General features: G+C 32.7%; 1 protein-coding gene across 1 annotated transcript in view; it reads right to left on the bottom strand.

The window, feature by feature from the left end:
• Positions 1–22,263, bottom strand: part of CDIN1 (CDAN1 interacting nuclease 1) — a 264,630-nt gene that overhangs the window by 192,634 nt on the left and 49,733 nt on the right. Inside the window, exons 2-3 of the mRNA XM_051977033.1 lie at positions 12,271–12,316; positions 11,325–11,389 (exon numbers count right to left, since the gene is read on the bottom strand). Coding sequence (XP_051832993.1) covers positions 11,325–11,389; positions 12,271–12,316 — 111 coding nt within the window. The remainder of the gene's footprint in view (positions 1–11,324; positions 11,390–12,270; positions 12,317–22,263) is intronic.

The following is a 22,263-nucleotide window of genomic DNA, read 5'->3' as shown; positions in this document are numbered from 1 at the left end:
TTTTCTCATCTAATAAAGTCCAATAAAATTCTGTTATGTGTAGAACTTGGTTTCAGTACCTGAATCTAAGAAGGAAAAATGACAAATTGCTCTGATATATTAATGATCCTTTAATTGTTTTCTGAGAAAGAATGAATACCTTGATTATCAGTGTTTGTGTACCCACACTTCTAATTGGACACAGAAAGAAAAGAATAGATTGGTCACATTTTCCAAAATCTCAGCAAAAGCTAGAGGCTAAGAACACCAGTCCCACTTTTCATGGTGCCATTTTTAAGGAGCTACAGAAAATTAAAACAATTGACTCTTTTGGTCTTGTCTAAGATATAAAGGTTATGATGATGACGATGACAATAACAATGATACCTAGTATTTACTGTTTACTACATTCAAGGCACTGTGCCAAACACTTCATAATTATTATCTCGAACTTCTAATAACATTGAGAGGTAGATGTTATGATTACTTCTGTTTTATAAATGAGTAAATTGGGACAGAAGTTAATTGACTGTTTACAGTCAATCAGCTAGGAAATTTTTGAGGCCAGATTTGAACTAAGGTGTTTCTGACCAGCCTAGCTACCAACAAGCTAATGTTCCCATGATTGGATGATTATAGTTAATCAGTCAACAAATATTTATTAATTAATTTATTAATATTTATTCTGTTATATTAGGCATTAGGTTAAATGCTTGGTTCCAGTCCTTTGATTTGTGAAGGAAAAATGACAATTGTTCTGATGTGCTTTAGCTGTTTTCTGAAAAGGAATGGATTGCTTTTATCAGAATTTGTTTGCCCATACTCTTTTTTTTTTATTATTATTATAGGTTTTTATTTACAAGTTATATGCATGGGTAATTTTACAGCATTGACAATTGCCAAACCTTTTGTTCCAATTTTTCCTCTCCTTCCCCCCATCCCCTCCCCTTGATGACAGGTTGACCAATACATGTTAAGTATGTTCAAGTATAAATTAAATACAATATAAGCATATATGCCCTAACAGTTATTTTGCTGTACAAAAAGAATTGAAGTTTGAAATAGTGTACTATTAGCCTGTGAAGGAAATCAAAAATGCAGGTGGATAAAAATAGAGGGATTGGGAATTCTATGTAATGGTTCATAGTCATCTTCCAGAGTTCTTTCACTGGGTATAGCTGGTTCAATTTATTACTGCTCTATTGGAACAGATTTGGTTCATCTCATTGCTGAGAATGGCCAGGTCCATCAGAATTGATCATCATATAGTATTGTTGTTGAAGTATATAATGATCTCCTGGTCCTGCTCATTTCACTCAGCATCAGTTCATGTAAGTCTCTCCAGGCCTTTCTGAAATCCTCCTACTGGTCATTTCTTACCAAACAATAATATTCCATAATATTCATATACCACAATTTATTCAGCCATTCTCTAATTGATGGGCATCCACTTGGTTTCCAGTTTCTGGCCACTACAAAGAGACCTGCCATAAACATTCTTGCACATACAGGTCCCTTTCTCTTCTTTAAGATTTCTTTGTGTTTGCCCATACTCTTAAAAAAAGTCATCTCAAAGAGTTTACATTCTAATATATGAGACAAATAAACAAATATGTTTATACAAGATACATACAGGCCAGCTAGAACATTGTGCTTTTTAAAGCATATTAAAATGTACTCACATTTGACTCTCACAGTCCCATGAAAAAGGAAAGGGAGGCTTTATGTTTCTTATAGATATAAGAAGACTGAAGCGAAGTATGTTAAAAATAAATAAATAAAAATTTTTAAAATTCACATAAAAGAGCAGAAGGAAATTCAGAAGGGGACATAGACATGCAGAGCAATTTGATATTATTGTGTTTAATTTAACATACACTTTTAAAAATGCAAACTAAAATAAATACACTTTTGCTTAAAAAAGTCAGTAGCACCTATTTAAAACTATCAGTAAGCATCATATATAATGGGGATAAACTGGAACCATTCCCAATAAGATCAGGAGTGAAACAAGAGTGTCCACTATCACCATTACTATTCAATATTATATCAGAAATGCTAGCTTTGGCAACAAGAGGTGGGAAAGAAATTAAAGGAATTAGATTATGTAATGAGGAAAACAAATTATCACTCTTTGCATATGATATGATGGTATACTTACAAAATCTCAGAGATTATTAGAAAGTATTAGAAATAATTCACAACTTTAACAAGATTGCAGGATAGAAAATAAATCCACATAAATCAACAGTATTTTTATATATCACTAACAAAATCCAACAGCAAAAGATACAAAGAGAAGTTCCATTTAAAATAACTGCTGATAGTATCAAATATTTGGGAATCTATTTGTCAAGGGAAAGTCAGGAACTATATGAGCAAAACTGCAAACACTTTCTATACAAATAAAGTCAGATCTAAACAACTGGAAAAATATTAAGTGCTCTTGGATGGGGTGAGTGAATATAATAAAGATGACAATACTACCCAAACTAATCTATTTATTTAGTGCTATATTGTTATGAATTCAAATGTTGGAGTTTGTTCTTCTCAAAGCACAGCCTGTTTAGAGGCTTAGAGCCCTTCGGATGTCTCCAAATCCAAAAGTTCTGTCCTTCAGCCTCTGCCTCTGCTTTCTTCTGCCTCCAACCAAGACAGAGATGGAAGGTCTCTTTTATCTCCTTCTGGGGAGCCCAGCCACCAACTTGCCGCGGAGAGAGGGCTTCTGGCGTAGCTCCACTGAAATCCGTCAAAGTGTTCTCTGCACCAGAGTCGTTCCTCTCGAGTCCAGCGCGATCAGCCAGCCAAGAGGAAAAAATGTATTCTGCCATAGATCCCTCATTGCTGGCCTTTTATCTGCCTCTTCTGAGAGAATGGGATTATGGGTTTTCTCCCATAGTGCTCTCTGGCCCAATGAGCTTAAAGCTCTTAAAGGGAGGCGTGGACTCCCTTGAAGTTAGAAAGTGTACTTTGTGAAGCTGGCATACTTGTGGACTCCAATGAGTAAAGGTGTGAACACAAGCCTTGTATTGATTAGTTCTACTTAGTACCTTGTTTCAGGTTCTGGCCAAAACATCTTCTTGTAAGATTAGATCAACTCTAATTAGTTAGCAGTTAGTAAGGATTTCAACACTATATCAAGCAAACTCCCAAGAAACTATTTTACTGACCTAGAAAAAAATAATAACAAAATTCATCTGGAAGAACAAAAGGTCAAGAATTTCAAGGGAATTAATGAAAAAATGGAAAAGAAGGTGGGCTAAAGTAGTGGTCATCAAAACTAGTTGATACTAACTAATAAATTGAGCAGTTGATCAGTGAAATGGGTTAGGCTCATAGAACAAAATAGTCAATGACTGTAGTAATCTAGTGTTTGACAAACCCAAAGACACCAGCTTTTGGGATAAGAATTCACTATTTGATAAAAACTGCTAGAAAAATTGGAAACCAGCATGGCAGAAACTAGGCATGGACCTACACTCAACACCATATACCAAGATAAGGTCAAAATGGGTTCATGACCTAGGCATAAAGAATGAGATTGTAAATAAATTAGAAGAAGATAGGATACTTCACCTCTCAGACCTGTGGAGGAGGAAGGAATTTGTGATCAAAGAAGAACTAGAAATCATTATTGATCACAAAATTTAAAAAAATTGATTATATCAAATTAAAAAGCTTTTGTACAAACAAAACTAATGCAGACAAGATTAGAAGAGAAGCAATAAACTGGGAAAACATTTTTACATTCAAAGGTTCTGATAAAGGCCTCATTTCCGAAATATATAGAGAATTGACTCAAATTTATAAAAAATCAAGCCATTCTCCAATTGATAAATGGTCAAAGGATATGAACAGACAATTTTCAGATGAAGAAATTGAAACTATTTTTAGTCATATGAAAAGGTGCTCCAAATCACTATTGATCAGAGAAATGCAAATTAAGAGAGAGGACTATGGGAAATGAGTGTGGACCACAACATAGCATTTTCACTCTTACTGCTATTGTTCGGTTGCATTTTTGTTTTCCTTCTCAGGTTTGTTTTCTTTCTTTCTAGATCCAATTTTTCCTGTGCAGCAAGATAACTGTATAAATATATATGTGTGTGTGTGTGTGTGTGTGTGTGTATGTATATATATATATATATATATATATATATATATATATATATATATATATATTGATTTAACATATATTTTAACATATTTAACATGTATTGGACTACCTACCATCTACCTACCATTGGAGGGAGTGGGGGAAGGAGGGAAAAATTTGGAACAGAAGGTTTGGCAAAGGGCAATGTTGAAAAATTACCCATGCATATGTTTTGATAATAAAAAGTTTTAATGAATGAATAAATAAAAATAAATGCTTGTAGAATAAATAAAATAAAAATGCAAATTACCCACAACAGAAGTTCACAGTTTCTTATATAACTTCTTTTTAATGTTATTTATATATTCAAATGTTCAAGTTTGTTGATATCCATAATAAAAATAATTAATTCTTTAAAAAGTTCCCATAATGAGTCATGGAATCATAAAAAGGGAACCATAGTCTAAAATGAAAGCATCTGAGAATACTCAACTGCTCACCCCTAAAAATAGAAAAAGCCCACATTTCTCACATTTTATGGGATAACCTAGGAATTATAGTACAGTGGTGGAGGGAAGATGTCTTTAATTACATGCTAAACCTTTTGAGAATGCATCAAGAATACATTGTTGGTGGAAATGGCTCATCCAGCCATTCTGGAGAGCAATTTGGAACTATGCTCAAAAAGTTATCAAACTGTGCATACCCTTTGATCTAACAGTGTTTCTACTGAGCTTATGCCCCAAAGAGATACTAAAGAAGGGAAAGGGACCTATATGTGCCAAAATGTTTGTGGCAGCCCTATTTGTAGTGGCTAGAAGCTGGAAAATGAATGGATGTCCATCAATTGGAGAATGGTTGAGTAAACTGTGGTATATGAATGTTATGGAATATTATTTTCTGTAAGAAATGACCAGCAGGATGAATACAGAGAGGACTGGTGAGACTTACATGAACTGATGCTAAGTGAAATGAGCAGAACCAGGAGATCATTATATACCTCAACAACGATACTGTTTGAGGGTGTATTCTGATGGAAGTGGATCTCTTCGATAAAGAGAGCTAATTCAGTTTCAGTTGATCAAGGATGGACAGAAGCACCTATACCCAAAGAAAGAACACTAGGAAATGAATATAAACTGCTTGCATTTTTGCTTTTCTTCCCGGGTTATTTATACCTTCTGAATCCAATTCTCCCTGTGCAACAAGAGAACTGTTTGGTTCTGCACACATATATTATATCTAGGATATACTGTAACCTATTTAACATGTAAAGGACTGCTTGCCATCTGAGGGAGGGGTTGGAGGGAGGGAGGGGAAAAATCGGAACAGAAGTGAGTGCAAGGGATAATGCTGTAAAAAATTACCCTGGCATGGGTTCTGTCAATAAAAAGTTATTTAAAAAAAAAGAGAGAGAGAGAGAGAGAATGCATCAAGAATCAAACCAGATTGAAAACCTTTCAACAATATACTCTAGGCAGTCAATCAAAAAGTCAGTTAAACTGGGATATCCCACCTTCATATCATTGTCCTTTGCCTGGAATGCACTTCCTCTTCAACACCATCCTTATCTTCTCTTAAGGTACATCTCAAGTTACACTTTTCCTATGATGCTTCCTCTGATTTCCCTGTTTAACCCTAATCTGATATATTTAGTCTTTCTTTCTCTCTCTCTCTCTCTCATCCAATTGCCATGTAATATACAGAATATCCCAAAAGTCATAGCACATTTTAAGGCTAGTTAAATTTAGCAGCTTAAAATTAAACTAAGATTTCTGGGACAACTTGAATTTATTTGTGGCATCTAATAATCTCCCAGAATAATAAAAGCTTCTTGAAGTTCAGAACTATTTCAATTTTGTCTTTGGATTTATAGAGCCAAGCATGGTGGCTTGCATACAGTGAGTGCTTAATAGTTAGGTTTTATTGAAATATACTAAATTGACTCATAAATCATCATAAAAATAAAAATATAAATCATCTTAAAATCAAAATATCCTGTAATAATTCTCATGACATCACATTTCATTGGCTAATTTGCCACATATGGCAAACAACAAGTATTTAGGACAATAATTTTATAAACCTTCCTCAATCTGTTGTAAAAGGAGGTTGAGAAATTTGCCCCCAACAATTTTCCTATGGATATTCTTATTTTTAAAAATCCTCTAAAAAGGCTAAAGTTACACAGTTCTTAAAGCAAAACATCATTATTAGTTTGAGACATTGAAAAATGCAAAATGAGTTAAAACTTTATATACAATGAAAAGACTGCAACATTAAAGAAAAGCATGAATAAAATTCTTCAGAATCCTGCAATTTCTATTTCAAGTATAGATGACCCATGATTAGGACTTAACTTCAAAAGTCTTATACTTATGATTCATCACCAATGGATTTGTTAAAAGGAGCAAAGGACAGAAGATGTAAAAAGTCAAACTGAGGCTTTATATAAGAAAAATATACTTCACTATGAATAGAATTAGATAAATGCATAATAGTCTATTTGGGATAGTAGTGGGTTTCCTCTTATTAGATAATTTCAGGAAAAAAGTAGAATGGCCATAAGTTTTTGGGGCATGAGTTAGGCTAGATGGCCACTAAAGTCCCTTATAACTTTGGAATTCTGTTCCATTGTAAATCAATCTTCAAAAACCAATCTTATTTAATTATTATTATTATATTATTTTTTGGAGACTGGGTCTTCCTCTCTTGGGCTGACATCAATATGTGAAATAATCTTCCTTATCTCTGCCTCTCAGCTTCCCTGATTTCTTCAAGTTCCAGCTAAAACACTATCTTCTGCAAGATGACTTTCCAGTCTTCTCTAAATTTAGTGCCTTCATTTTAAGACTACTCACACTATAGCCATTATATATCTTGTTTGTATATTATAGGTCTCATGTTGTATCTCTCATTAGACAGTGATATCCTTAAGAGCAGGAGACCATGCTTTGCCTTTCTCAGTAGCCTCATGTTTAAGCACAGTGCTAACTTAGCATAGATGTTTAATAATTACTAGTTGACTCAGTTTCTTTCACTGTCAAATAGGGATAATAAAAGCATTTATTTTCTATGGTTGTTGTGATCATCAAATTCAATGATATATGTAAAGTATTTTATAAATCTTAAAATGATATGTAATGATATAAATTATTAAAATTAATCATATGCACATGGGAAGATTTGATGTTTCTATATGTGTATATCCAAATTAGATTCAAATAATTCTGATTTTCTACTGCTCCAAAAAGATGACCCCATAAAAAGGGACTAATATGTTGATAAGAGTTTGGCAAATTCTTTTTCTTTTTTATCCAACGGAATATGTATGAACAAACACTGACAAAGGCTTCTCCACCACCCCTTTTCCCCCTCGGACAGAAACATCAGTACACTTGAAAGGATAAAGCATCATTTTTAAAAATCATCCCTGAGGTTGTTTCTAAAATAAACAAACAAAAACATAGTGAAGTATAGCTAAGAATTAAAGAAATTTATCCAATTAACTAACTCCTTCTCCATGCCTACTGGGGGAAAAAAACCACAACAAAACTATTCCTTCATTACCTGAATATAGTGAATTTTCTCTACTATCTGTCAAATACTAACAATACTCAATCTACATCAAATCTTGCTTTCAAATTTTCATTGATGTTTTCATTTGATTGACTTATCTCCCTTTGATGTAAATAAGAACTGTGTTTATTCTAGATTTATAAAAACTATAAGAATATTTAAACCAAAACAATCTGCCTCCTCAATCACCCATCTGGAAAATATAGACCAACAAATGATTTTACTTCTCTGTCCTAGAAAAATGGTAGGTATTTTACATAAATCTGAAAAATAACATAATCTTTTTTTTTTCTTTAAGAAAACATAATCTTTCCCCAGTATGAAGTAAGCATGTAAAGATGGAAGGGAACAAGCAATAATAAGAAACTTTTATATGCAAGGCATTCTGCTAATTACTTTATAAATGTGCCTCATTTGGTAATTTGATTTGTAAAAAATTATAAGGAGGAAGGCTGAAAAATGATATAACAGAAATAACACTGGAATGGGAGTCAGAGACCTAGATTTGAGTCTTGCTTCTGAAAAATCACTATTTGAGCAAATGACTTCATCTTTCTCAATCTCAGTTTCCTCATCTGTAAAATGAGAATATTTACATTAACTTATCAAGTTGTATAAGAAAAATGTCTTATAAAACACCAAGTGATCTATCAGCAAATCATTATATTCTATATTTTACAAATCTGATTCAATTGTTTTGTTCAAATGCGTGCAAAACAGAAACACTCAAAAATACAAAAAAGACTCTCGAAATCAAATATAAATTCCTTTGATTCACCTTTTATTTAGTATCAACAGAAGTGTTTGTTTTTACAATTATGGAGGACTGTCCTGAACTGTCCTGGTAATTTCTTAAATTTCATGACTTTATATGCAACACACTTGGCATGCATTGATATAACTTTAAATATAGATACAGAAACAGGTGTATCTTGTTCGTGCCATCATAAACCCACAAATAATGTTCTTGAATCATATGGATAATCTAGTATTGCCTTTTTATTGAAGGTGGGGTGTCCAGCCTCTGGTCTGAACTGTTCAGATAATTTTGTAAATTCTACTTTTTTATATACAACACAGATTTTTGCACAACACAGTCTGAAGCAGATCTACAGTGTAACCAAAAAATTTATGAACATAATATGTGGCTATATATTCTATTCTTTACATAATAATATGTATTATATTATGCATATGTATATAATTATGTATGTATGTGTATATGTATATAATTATATATAATAATATGGCTCATAATAAAAATAAGGAATAAAGAAACAGAGATGTGATATATTTAGATTAAGCCTACACAATTATGGTATTTTGAATAATCCAGGAAAGAAATTTGTAAACTTATAAACTTATTTTTAGAAATCTGGTCATTTGGTATTTAACTATTTTTCCTCCTTTCTCTAAATACCTCTTCAGACAATAATTTAAAATGGGACAATAAAGTAATTCCAGGTCAAGGTTGATCCTCTATTTGTAACAGATTAGCTGATAATTGCAACAATGTTCAGCAATCCTCAATATTTGTTATACAGTGATCTCATCAATAAAGCTACTCTTCATTCCCTCTTTAATAAATAAGCACAGAATCATAGAACTCAAAAGTGAGTAAAAATGTCAGAGGTCATCTGCTCTGGACCCCATCCCACAATATATATCTTATCCAAAACATTCTCACTTCTAATAGTCATTAAGCCTGCCTTTAAACCCTCTAGTGATGGCAAACTTACATAGTAGAGGAAAGTAATTCTTTTTGATAACCTTAATTATTAGGCAGTTTTTCTTACTTTTCATTAAGCCAGAAATTTGTCTCTGTAATTTCCACATACTGGCCCTCATAATATTCCCCAGACCCAACCAAATTTATGTAACAACTGTTCAGATGCTGAAGGCAGCAATTTTGTGTCACTCACCTTCCTTCCCAAATTCTTCAATTGCCCAGACTTAGCATCTCCAGTTCATTCAATGAATCCAGGTATAGCAGTTTCATACTGCAGCACCAACCTGATTACCACTCTCTGGATCATTCAGGCCAAAAATATAAAGTTTCCTCCATATAAATGGCCATTCAGAATTACAAACTACAATCAATATATACATCCTACACAGATAGAATTCATTTTGTACAATAATCAAATAGAACTTTGACATTTTGTTGAAAGTTATAGATATATCTAGTGCACTCTTTGGGGATGTTCTTGATTTTTATGAAATGTACTAAATATTCAGGTGAAAATGCAGAAAAATATTTACTATTAAGTACCAAATTCATTATTTAACAAACTTAGGAGGAGCTTGCAATTAATAATTTACAAAGTTAATTTCAAGGACATGAGTTTTTTCCTGGACTGAATTTACAAATTGTAACACTTTATGAATTATATAGTTATCTAGAAATATCATCTCTCTGGACATTCTCAGAAATATTATATATAATCTATATAAATGGACCTTGTTATCTTAATGTTAAAAATCATTAGGCTAAAAGGTGCTTGCAACAACAATAATAACAAAAATAATACATTTCCTAGATGGTATCATCTGTTGTAATTCAAAATAACATATCCTTATAGCATCTGTAACATGCTGAAAGATAAAATTAGTTTTGGGCTAATTTTGAATTAGCTTTTCAATGAGTCAATTCTCACATCTAAAAAGTATAAATATTAGGCTAATGGCTTTTATATACATATACCTGTGTATTTATTTCATTCATAAAACACTATACAAATATACATCTGCATTTGCAGATATACTATCACTTGCCATAGAAGTTGCTCAGATGTGTCAATTTAGGGTGTAATATTTTAATTATAGAGTTCATCCAGTTATCTGAATGATCCAATTATGCTGCTGAAACATTTAAAGAAAATAACTTTTACATCAAGCAATGAAAACCAATTATTGTTAATCCCAATTGCCCCCCACCAAAAAAAAAGAGAGAGAGAGAGAGAGAAAGAGAGAGAGAGAGAGAGAGAGAGAGAGAGAGAGAGAGAGAGAGAGAGAGAGTAATCCTTTACATAGTAACATTTTAAAGAAATTTCCTAAATTATCTTTTTATCTGTTTTCAAATGCAGTTGTTGGAAAATTAGTTCTTATTGATCTAAAATAAAAAAATTCTGTGGAATCTGAAAGAAGATAGGGAAATGTACATGTTACACTTTCACATGATTTTACATAAATCACCTTCTGTTCTTAAAGTGCCTAGGCCAGAGTCTCTGAGGTAGCATAATACTTTTCACAATAATTCATTTTTATTTTCAATTATGCTTTTTTAAATTTTGCAAGGAAGACAAAAGGAAAAGTAGTTTCTACTATGTATTTATCTATCCATCCACATATATTTACATATTCATAACATTTCATATATTTAAGACCAAGAGAGATTTTATACTTTATATATTTTCTATAGACATCTATATATGACATATTTACATAAACATCCTCACCCTATCCCCTAGACCAGGTTTACCACTTTACTTAGATTTCCAAAACTAAGTATTTAGGAATCTCAACAAATTAACTTACTTAAAACTGAGGCTTGAATAAAAGCGTCTTGGGATATTATATAGGAAATTAGTTTAATGACCTAATTTATTCATAATTATGATTACAATTAGTAGGTGCTAGGATACCCTCTAGTGGGACAGGCAGGTCATACCTCTGGTAATAAGTTTCAATAGCCTCCACAGTATGATGTTTAGCATGAGTTCTCTTTATGTGTTTCTGAAACAAAACAAAAAGAAATTTTTATGTTGTCTTAAATTCAAATTGGGAAGAACACGTTTGCTGATCACCTGACCAAATATCCCAAGAGTAAGAATTTGGGGATCTTGGTAGTTGCAGTTTAGTCTTTTTTCCCCTTTAGGGTTCTATGAACCAAGGCATTTTTGTCTCTATCTGTTGGCAGGTATGTCTCCAGACTATACCAGAGTGTACTATATATGTAAAAGCCAGAAGGGTCATAGTAATTGAATCTAAATAAGTTTGCTTAGGGTTGTAGAGGGCAAAGAATAACTTGTTCTCTCTTCCAACCCTTGTATTAATTTCCCCTCAATCCAATTCCATCCAAGTCCCTTATACTCGAGTTTTACAATCTGATTGCCATTTTTAACGGGGAAGAACATTGCTTAAAAACAACTTATTTGAAAACTACAAAAAGTAATTCCATAGAGACTTGCCACTTGACTGACACCTGTCATCTCATGATAAATGACTCCATTTTCTGCCTCTCTTGCCTTCTGCCACTCCAGCAATGGTCATTTATCATCATCTCTGTCAGCAATGGAAAGCAGCCCTGACAGTGCAAGTCAGCAAACATTTAGCACATGGAACCACGCAACACAGGGAAATTATTATTGTCAGAATAATAATGGTTTAGCATAATTTATTACAGGTCCACCAAATAAGCAAAGGCTAGATGTTATTAGACAGATGGATGGGTAGGCTTGGCAGGCATCCACTGAGACTCAGGCGGCGCTTGATGTGGAAAAGAGAACATCCTCCAACCCAATCAGAAAGCTGGCAGTTCAATTACAAAGAAATAAAGGGACATTCATCATTCAATTAGGCACCTGTCAACCCTCACAAAGGAGAAAACTTCTAACCTGGTACTCCTGGGAGAAGATGCTCAGCAGAGTGGACTGCGATTGACTGGAACAAATAAAAGAAGGACAAAGTTAATTACTGGAGTGCACTGCAAAGAAACAAAAGGGAAAAGAGCTTCAAACGTAGGCCTGCTGCCCTGTAATCTAACAGAACATGAAAACAAGTGTGGAAAAGTTGTTCCAGATGAACACCTCAGACAAAGACTTCCTGCTGCTAGGTCAAGGAGAGAGAAAAAGGCAAAGAGAGAAAATACAGCTAGTTTCAAAGCCAACAAGCATATTGTTTGGGTTGGGTTTTTTTTTCCTTCTTTCTCTGTCATTTTTGTTTTCGTTTCTGCTTCTGAACCCACCCAAGCCATCTCTGAAGCATTTAGTGGTGCTAAAAAAGGGACCCCCAAGAAACAAAAACAAACTACACATCTATTAATAATTGACGGGACTCAATTGCATTAGTGGTTGGGAACATGCCGTTTGTTCATTGGTAACATATTGAAATTCATTTTGTTAGCAGCCAGGGAACCTCTTCAGGAGCTGTCTAGGATTCAGGAGAGAAACTTAGCTCTCCGTTAGAAGCAGCATATGGGACCACTGGAACATTCCCACTGAAACTGATGTGCTTTGAAAATAGAAACTTTCACAGCAGGAAGCTGAGACTCCCAGGAGTCGGTCATTTCCAAAGGCTGCCATAAGCCTCATTCATCTAAGACTGCACTCAATGTCAAACACCTGGCAGGGAAGCAACCTGGAAAACATTCTTCCCAAGTGGGAATTTTTCTCTCTGAATTGTTAACATTTAGAAATGGGACAAGATTTCTTTTTTTTTTTTTCCTCCCTCTCTAAAAGGCAATCAATACTCCACTGCTACTGCTTCCAATTGTCCTCAGTGGATGTATCTACCTCATTGCATGTTGACTACAATTAATTACTTCTGATATATTTTCCTACCAGATGCAACTTGAACAAATTACAGTGCAAATAAATCGACTTTTATGGTACAGCAAAGCACTATGAATAATTAAAATTTTGTCTTTTAAGAAAGCAACTTCTTTTAAAGCTCATCACAGATAATTTTGTGATTAAGAAACAAAAGTGATGGAGCCATACTTCTTTACCATCATGATGGATTGTGCATGTGCGTGCATGTGCGTGTATGTGCGTGTGTGTGTGTGTGTGTGTGTGTGTGTGTGCTTTTAAAATGATCATCCCCCCACACCCCAGCATGACATCAAGGATCTGGCTTCAAGACTGTCTACCAGTGCCAGTTGATATAAAAATAACAAAGTAATCACAACTGCCTAGTGAAGAAATCAAGGAAAACTAGAGCATCATTGAGAGGATAGTTGAACAATTCTAAACTAATTAGGCACTATCAAGTACAAATTCATAAAAGATATTAAATAACTCTTTCTCTTCAAAAAGACAATTGAATGTCCTCAAACCATCCTACTCATATTCATGATTTGTGTCCAAATGATGGAAAAATTAAAGTAAAAAGTTCTGATGCATATTTGTGATGAATGTTACCCTTCCTACCTCATATACATTCTTGAATATCCACTTTTTGCTGGACAAAATGACAATTTCTATGAACTACACATAAATGAATGTATTTGCAAATGTTCATTTCTTATGGTAAGTTAGCAGCCAAGAGACTGGCTAGAAATTAACTAAACCAGAGATAAAAAGAAAAGATGTGGGTATCCAGCGTGGAACTGAGCCAAACACTTGGAGAAAAGTATCACTGAAGAAAGAAGTGATTAGAAATGTGAAGCAGGAACAAGGTTTAGGTAATGAGAATAGCTGTAGACAAGGATAAAAGTTTTGAGCCAATAACTACTCTTACAAATACTAAAATTTTTGACTCCTTTAAACCTAAGAAGATACATTAGTAAGATTTGCCCAAGATAGTCATGAAATTAGGAGAAAAGAATTATACTCTACTAAGCTTGATCCAGAGAGAGATAACAAGAGAAATGAAATCTGGCTTTTCATCAAAATGATAGCTTCTTTGGTAGTGGTAGTGCTGCTAAGTGTTTCACAACTACCTCTCCAGAAAAAAAAATACCCACAACATACTTTTAATTTTAATCTGCATCATCATCATCATAATTATTATTATTATTAATTAGGTGCTATAAATTAAATTTATAAAAAACATTAAACCACTGTCTTCAAAAAGACAATTACAAGTCCTCAAACCTCCTAAATGTCCCATTTAACTCATATCCATAGATTCACATAATCTATGAATTTCTTAAGTCAAAACAGTTTTTAAAAAAAGAAGCCCTAATTTGTAGCATTTGCTGATTTCCAATATGTAAATACACCAAAAATATTAAATTGGCTCACTAGTTGGTATGAGTAGCTTCTAGCATACTCTTGAATTGATTATTCCATCATCAGATACAGTTTTTCAAATACAGGAGCAATCCTTCCTTGCTTTGGGAATATATTTTTGATATTCGTATAGAAGTCAATGGAAAACAATGATTAAAACACAAATGTGATTTCATCATGACTTTTTTTTATTAAAAAAAATTATTAATATATTTTTGTCTCCATTTCCATGCATAGGCCCAATTGTCCTTGAAAATAACTATGAAAATTAATCACCTGTTTCTCTCATATCTGTTAATGTAAAAAATGTAAATCTATTTAACGTAAATAAATAACTTCTAAGTTTTTCCTTAACAGTCAAGCTCCCTTTCCTTCCCAGGGAGTCATCTCTCATAAGATAAGATGGTTCACAGCAGATTATTGTACTAGGCAACAAGATTATACGAAGATCAATTCTGATGGATGTGGCTCTTTTCAACAAGATGATTCAGACCATTTCTAATGATCTTGTGATGAAGAGAGCCATCCACACCCAGAGAGAAGACTGTGGGTGCTGAGTGTGAATCACAACAGAGCATTTTCATTCTTTTTGTTGTCGTTTGCTTGAATTTTATTTTCTTTCTCATTTTTTCCCTTTTTGACCTGATTTTTCTTGTGTAGCAATATAATTGTATAAATATGTGTGCATATAATAGATTTAATATATATTCTTGCCATATTTAACATATATTGGATTACTTGCCATCTAAGGGAGAGGATGGGGGGAAAGGGAGGAAAAATTGGAACTCAAGTTTTGCAAGGGTAAATGTTGAAAAATTGTCCATGTATTCATTTTGAAAGTAAAAAGCTTTAATAAAAATTTAAAAATTAAAAAAAAAAAAGAAAAGAAAAGATGGTCCAGCAAAGCTAACCAAATGTGATGGCATATGAAACGTTCTATTAGATTATCTTCCTTTACTGCAAAGAAAGGAGGGGAGTATATATTTCCAAATCACTTCTAAAATCAAGCTAGGTCTTTATGACCAATTTTGTTCTTGTTTTTTCCATTTACATTGTTACAGTTGTTGTATATATTGTTTTCTTCTGGTTCTGTCTATTTTATCTCTGGATCAGTGTATAAGACTTCTTGGGCTTCTCTGAATTCTTCATAGTAATAATTTTTTTTCTTATGGTAGAGTAATATTTCTTTTTATTTATGTTTCCATATGTGACTTTCTGGGAACACATTTAGTATGTAAAGTGAGCTTATGCTATCTTTGAGTATGGGCATAATATGGAACTATTCTGGGAACTCTACAATAAAGACATATGGTGAGGTTTTGACATAAAAGTTGGCAGAGTATGCAGCTTCCCATACTAACCCCTCACTCATCTCTTCTCTTTTCCTAACTCCATGCAATAGATGAAGACTATTGCTTAACTTTCATTAAAGTAAAAACTTTTTTCTAAATGACATTTAGGGTTGAAAATTTAAGTTTACTAGTGATTCACAATTAAATCAAATACTCTTTCAATGCAATTGATTTACTTGGATGAGAGGAGATAACTTGTTATGTTATACATTTCTTTTTAAGAGAAGCAGTTACTTTGTTTGCTGCCAATTAATTTTCCTAGTTCCAGACACTTAAGCAGTTATTAGAATTCTATTATATCACATCAAATAAGGATATTTGAATATTTGTCCAACATTGTATTTATGAAGGACTTTATATAGTACAGTACTAAGTTATTAGTCCAACCTAGAAGTAAGCATTTTCAAGGAAATAAAAGCACTAAAAAATTAAATAATCTGACCAAAGTCCCCATTATATAAACTGGACATAGGAGAGATACTCTCCAATAATGAAGTATCAGCAAGTGATCTGGGGAATGGTCAGGGGATTAATTAGGTGACTGTCCAAGGTTACATAACTAGAATGTATAAGAGGAAGGATTGCAACTAATCTTCCTGGCACCAAGGTTGACTCCCTAACCACATCACCCTCAATTCACTTTCTCTTTTATTTTGTGTAACAATGAAGTTATGGATATGAGTTGTATATCTATCTTGGTAAAGAGTTTTCATACCAAGGAATTTACAGCAACAAAACGATGTATCTCAAAACAAACGAAAAAACTAGTAAAAATTTTAAAAGCAAATATTTCTATTCGGAAAAATATCATAATGATAATGAATAAAAATACTCGTGCAAAATGTACATTCTTCTCTATAAGTAGTGATATTGGGAGTATTTGTCTGATAACTTCCTTATTTTAGCTGTTCTCCTACTGTCTTGAAGTTAACATGAAGCTTTTCTTCAAAAAACAAGTTAGTAGGGTAGAGTGCCCAGACCAAAAAAAAGGCATAAGGAGAAGAACATGTCTTATAGAAATTACCTGGCAAAGAACTTTTAAAAAAACAATCAAGGAAGCAAATATAAAGGTTAACATAAGACCTTCTTAGACGCCAATTCAATTCAGAAAAGCTGTCACCCTGACATAAAAAAAAAAAAATCAAAAGATAAACTGACTGAAAGAATCACATTTAGAAATGTTGGGAAATCTTTCCTCATTCATCCTAAATAATAGGTGAAGGTAGCATGTGTGGAGAGATGCATCAATCCAAAAGAATACATAATACTTTTCTGTCAGCTGCAACTAAAATAGAGAAGGGGAAACTTACCTGTCATATAATTGTTATTTTTAAATGAAGTATTTAAAAAATTGAAATTAATAAAGATTACATTCTAAAGTACATAACAGTATAAAATAATGTCATCCTATTCAATATCAAATAAATGCTGAAATAAAGAATATATTTTAGTAAATAGATGAAAAACTTTCAGAATGATTAATAATGACTAAAAATTAAGGGAAGAAAACTGAAAAAGTAGTATATACTGTGTAGGAGATTCTTGTAAATATAAAATGGAATTCTCCATTCTTATTCCTATAGAGTTCTCTAGTCTGATCCAATTGATGCTGGAATAAACTTCAAGAGATTATTTAGGAAAAGACATTTATTTGTAGAAGTAAAAGCTTAATTAAAAAGAAAAAAAAACTTTAAAATGTCAGGAGCACAAGAATCGCTCGATTTCTCTGATAAGAATTTGATCTGACTTTCTTACAAAAAAGATTACATGCTAAAAATATTCTCCTTTTCCTTAAATTTAATATTATTCATCCTAATTCTCCAACCCATGGTTCAGAGGCCAAGTTATCAAGGAAAAGAAATTCTTATTCTCTTCAGTCCTCATGACCCCTTGCCCAGATTAAAAAGGGGAGAGCTAGACAGTCTCTTTAGCATTGTTTACATGAAACATAAAAAAATAGGAAAGTCCTCAAAATTTCCTCAAGAATAAAAGCTTTTGTCTTTCTCTACCAAAAGTTCAATAAACAAAACAAATTACAATTCTCTGTGTTAACATGAACAGAGTAAGGAATGGATTGGGGTAGGTGTAAGTGGGAAGGAATATAATCTTTATAAGTTCCTACCTGCCATAGCAATCACAGAGAGGCTTCATTCCACAAAAAAGTAAATAATAACATCAGGAGGAAAATATATAGAATATTGTATCTGAAAGGAACTTAAGGATTATGTAGCTCAAACCCTTCATTTTACAGACACAAAATCTGAGTTACAGAAAGGTCAAAGGACTATTCAAAGGTCACACAATTATGAAATAACAGTGTTGAGATCCAAAGCCAGAGCTTCAATGCTGAACTCAATGTTCCATCTAGTATCTGTATACTTCTCTATGTCTATAAACTATACCTAAACTGTTAATAGGACACATGACACCTTCTTTCATTAAAACATCAGGAAAAATGTTTTTAAACAGAAAGGAGAAAATTGAATCTTATTTTAAAAATTCAGATTTAAAATCTGAATCTAGAAATGCAGATTTAGTTCACAGAATACCAATTTATTTATATTGCAATCAGAGAGAAATACAGAATTTTCAAACAAAGGAACACACTGAAGGCGAATGGTGAGGTGATAGCCCAATCTGGTAGGTAAGTTGTAGAGTGAGGATTTAGATTATAAACTGAGCCTATTTATCTTTTCACTATTTTTATTGTTACTTAGAAAATATTTTAAGATGAGGAGATCTTGAGAGTGAATAATTTGAAATATTTTGTATTTTGTTTCTGTTCAGTGATTTCAATCATGTCCAGCTCTTCACAACTGCATTTGGAGTTATATTGACAAAGATACTGAAATGGCTTGCCATTTCCTTCCAACTCATTTTACAAATGAGAAAAATGAAGCAGAGTCAAATGATTTCTCAATGTCAAACAGCTAGTGTTAAGTAAAATTTGAAATCAGGTCTTTCTGACTTTGCGCCTAGTACACTAGTCTCCTGCACCACTTAGTTATCTTTATATTGACCTACATATTTATAAAGATTGAATTCAGCCCATGAAAATTTAAGATGCTTCAGGGTAGGGATTAAAGGGAAGGCACCTAAGAGATCATCTGATCTGTGCTCTTCATTTTACGAATGAAGTGCTGGGAGGAAAAGTGACAAGTTGTTTACTTTGGTCTCCATATCTCCAGTATCTAACACTATGCTTTGGATATGACAGTTGTTTAATAAGTCTATTGAATTAAAATAATTTCAATATTTATTTATTCAGATAATATCTACAGTCATATCAATTCATCCTATAGGCAAAATGATGTTCTAGATTAATATTCAAGACTTAGAGCTTTCAGATCTATGTTCCAATCCCATATCTGACACTTAATTGTATATTTAACCTTAAACAACTCACTCCACTTCAATATACTTCAGGCAACTCCCTTAATAAAATTTATCTACTAAGTCATAGGCAAGATTGATTTTAAGTAGTACTTTGAGGAAACTTGGGAAAGTGGTATGAACTGATTCAGAACAAAGATTAGAACTAGGAGAATAATTTATGTAATATAAACAATATTATAAAAAAAAAAAAACCCAGCAACTTTGAAAACCCAGAACTCTAATCAATATCATAACCAATCTTAATTCTGAGAGTCATGATTCTAGACCACCAAGGATAAAGAATGCAATTCTCTTCCTAACAGTGAGGTAACAAGATAAACATCCATATATGGACATAGCCAATGTGAGAATTAATTTTACTTGACTATGACTTGTTACAAGGCTTTTGTTTTCATTTTTTTTCCCACAAGGGGAACTACAGTTGAGTGTGACAGTTTTAACTTGAATTTTTTTTAAAATAGCTACTCAAAAGACCTGAATTCTATTTCTATCTTTGCCACTAACTAGCTTTGTTACATTGGACATATCACTTATTCTCTAGATCTCAATTTCTTCATCTGTCAATTTAGAGTCATGGACTAGATGATGTCTTGGTTATTTCCCACCTCAAAAAACTCCATTTTATTCTGCTTCCTGATTTCATTAGTTATAAATACCTGCTCTCCCACTTTTAATTAAATTTGGAATCAGCTTTTCAGAGGAAATCATACATATAAATCAAAGAAAGAAAGCACTAATCTAGTTGACAGATTCTTAATTTCTCTTGTAAGCCCAGACTTTCAATACATTTATCTCCTAAATGGTTCCAGGAACTTCAATTCAATAAAAATATTATGTATATTTGCACAAAATGTTTATCTTCAATCCTTTATAAGCTCAATGTTTTCTTATACAATAATTTCATCTAATTTCTTCTTTGGATAGGTGAATAAATTTATATTAAAAAAATTCTATCATTTTTCACAAATTTAACAAAACCAAAACAAAATAATATATTTAAAGGGGTGACAAGAAGTTCTCATATCATGTGAAAATAATTTTTATCAACACAATAAATTATAACTGAAGTTTATATTATGTTTACTTTTGAGATAATCACACTTCATGTAAACCAAATAGAACACATCTGGGACTACTATCAACCTCACTAGGACAAAATTTCACTTTTATGTCACAGATCCTACTGGCACTCTGTTAATGCTTTGGATCTCTAAAAAATGTTTGTAGCTGCAAAAAACAGGACTACATAGAAAGCTTTATATATTGCCATTTGTTTTTAGTTGTTTCAGTTGTGTTAACTCTTCATGACCTCACTTGGAATATTCTTGGTAAAAATACTAGAGATAGTTTGTCATTTCCTTCTCTAGCTTATAGATAAGGAAACTGGGGCAAACAATTTTGTGACTTATCCAGGGTCACATAGCTAGTGTCAGAGACCAAATATGAACTCAGAAAGATGAGTTGTCTTTCCTCCAGACCTGGTATGTTATCTACTGTTCTACAAAATTATCAAAATTTTAAATTCAATGAATCCAAGGAAAGAATCTATACTTTAGGAAAGAATCTATACTTTACGGTAACCCCTTCCTCCACATGTAGACACTAATCCCATAATATTTCAAATATGGATAATACTTCAATTGGATAGTGGTAGGATCAGAGATCTAAAGCTAAGAGAGACTCTAGAGAAAACAGGGAGATCAATATAGTTTTGACTTGAATTATGTATCCCATATACTTAAAATACAAAGGTTAAGAGACTTGCCCTGTGATACCTAGAGAATAAGTAACTGCAGAGATGAAATTAAACCCAAATCTTTTAACTCTAAGCCAATGTTAATTCTACTGTACCACAATACCTCAAATTTAATCAATGATAAGCTGAATTATTGGTAATATAAAGGAAAACAGAGTTTGGTGTAGTAAGTTTAAAAAAAATAAATTAACTAGCCAGTAACATCAATGTTTATTTAAGACTATCATATTAGATGTGTTAAGAAAGAGGAAAAAGTTTGTGGGAAAAGAGATTTCTCCAGTTTACTTTATAAACTGGGGTAGAGGCTTAGAGTTAACTGATTAATTTATGAGAATGTGCTCTTCTACTAATTTATTAGGAAATATCAGAACATATTCATTGATTGCCTTAAAAATTAGGATGAAAAACAATAAGGAAATTCTCTTTTAGAAGTTACAGGAGTACTCCACAGATACTACATGTGGAATTCCATGGGATGCCTATTTTGAGAAATAAAAAATATGAACATACAAAAATTAAATACAATACAAGAGAATTTGAAGTTGCAGCAGTAGCAGTTGGAGAAATTAAGAAAGGTTCTATGTAGGTTTAAGAGATGACATTTTAGCTGAACTTTGAGAGAAATTTTCTATTTAAATAAAGTTGTAAAGCATGGATTGTAAAAGCAAATCATATTAGCATAGAGATGAAAAGGACTCTATCTTCATGGAAGTTTTAAAAAAATCTTTGCAGCATAATTCTATGATAAAAGTCTCATTTTCAAGTTACTTAAGAGTATAGGTCCAAATTTACAAGAATAAGGTCCATTCCCCAAGAGAGAAACTGTTGAAGAATATGAAGTGTCAACTCTTAAGCAAAGAAGCTTGGGAGGTAGAGCCAAAATGGTGGAATAAGAGCAGGAACTCACTTGAGCTCTCCCCCCAAATCCCTCCAAATATCATTAAATAATTACTCTAAACAACTTTAGAGAATCAGAACCCACAAAAGGATGGAATCAAACAATTTTCCAACCAAACGCAACTTATAAGATCAGGAAGAAGGATCTGTATCAGGGGTAGGAAAGGCAATGCAGTCCCAGGACAAGTCATTCCAACACAGCCTTGGCTCCAGCAGATCAGAAGCAGGCCTTAGGCCTCTGAATCAATGGCAACA

Source organism: Antechinus flavipes, chromosome 2 (assembly GCF_016432865.1).
Source record: "Antechinus flavipes isolate AdamAnt ecotype Samford, QLD, Australia chromosome 2, AdamAnt_v2, whole genome shotgun sequence".
NCBI classification, from domain to species: Eukaryota; Metazoa; Chordata; class Mammalia; order Dasyuromorphia; family Dasyuridae; genus Antechinus; species Antechinus flavipes.
This window is presented reverse-complemented; position numbering and strand designations above follow the sequence as displayed.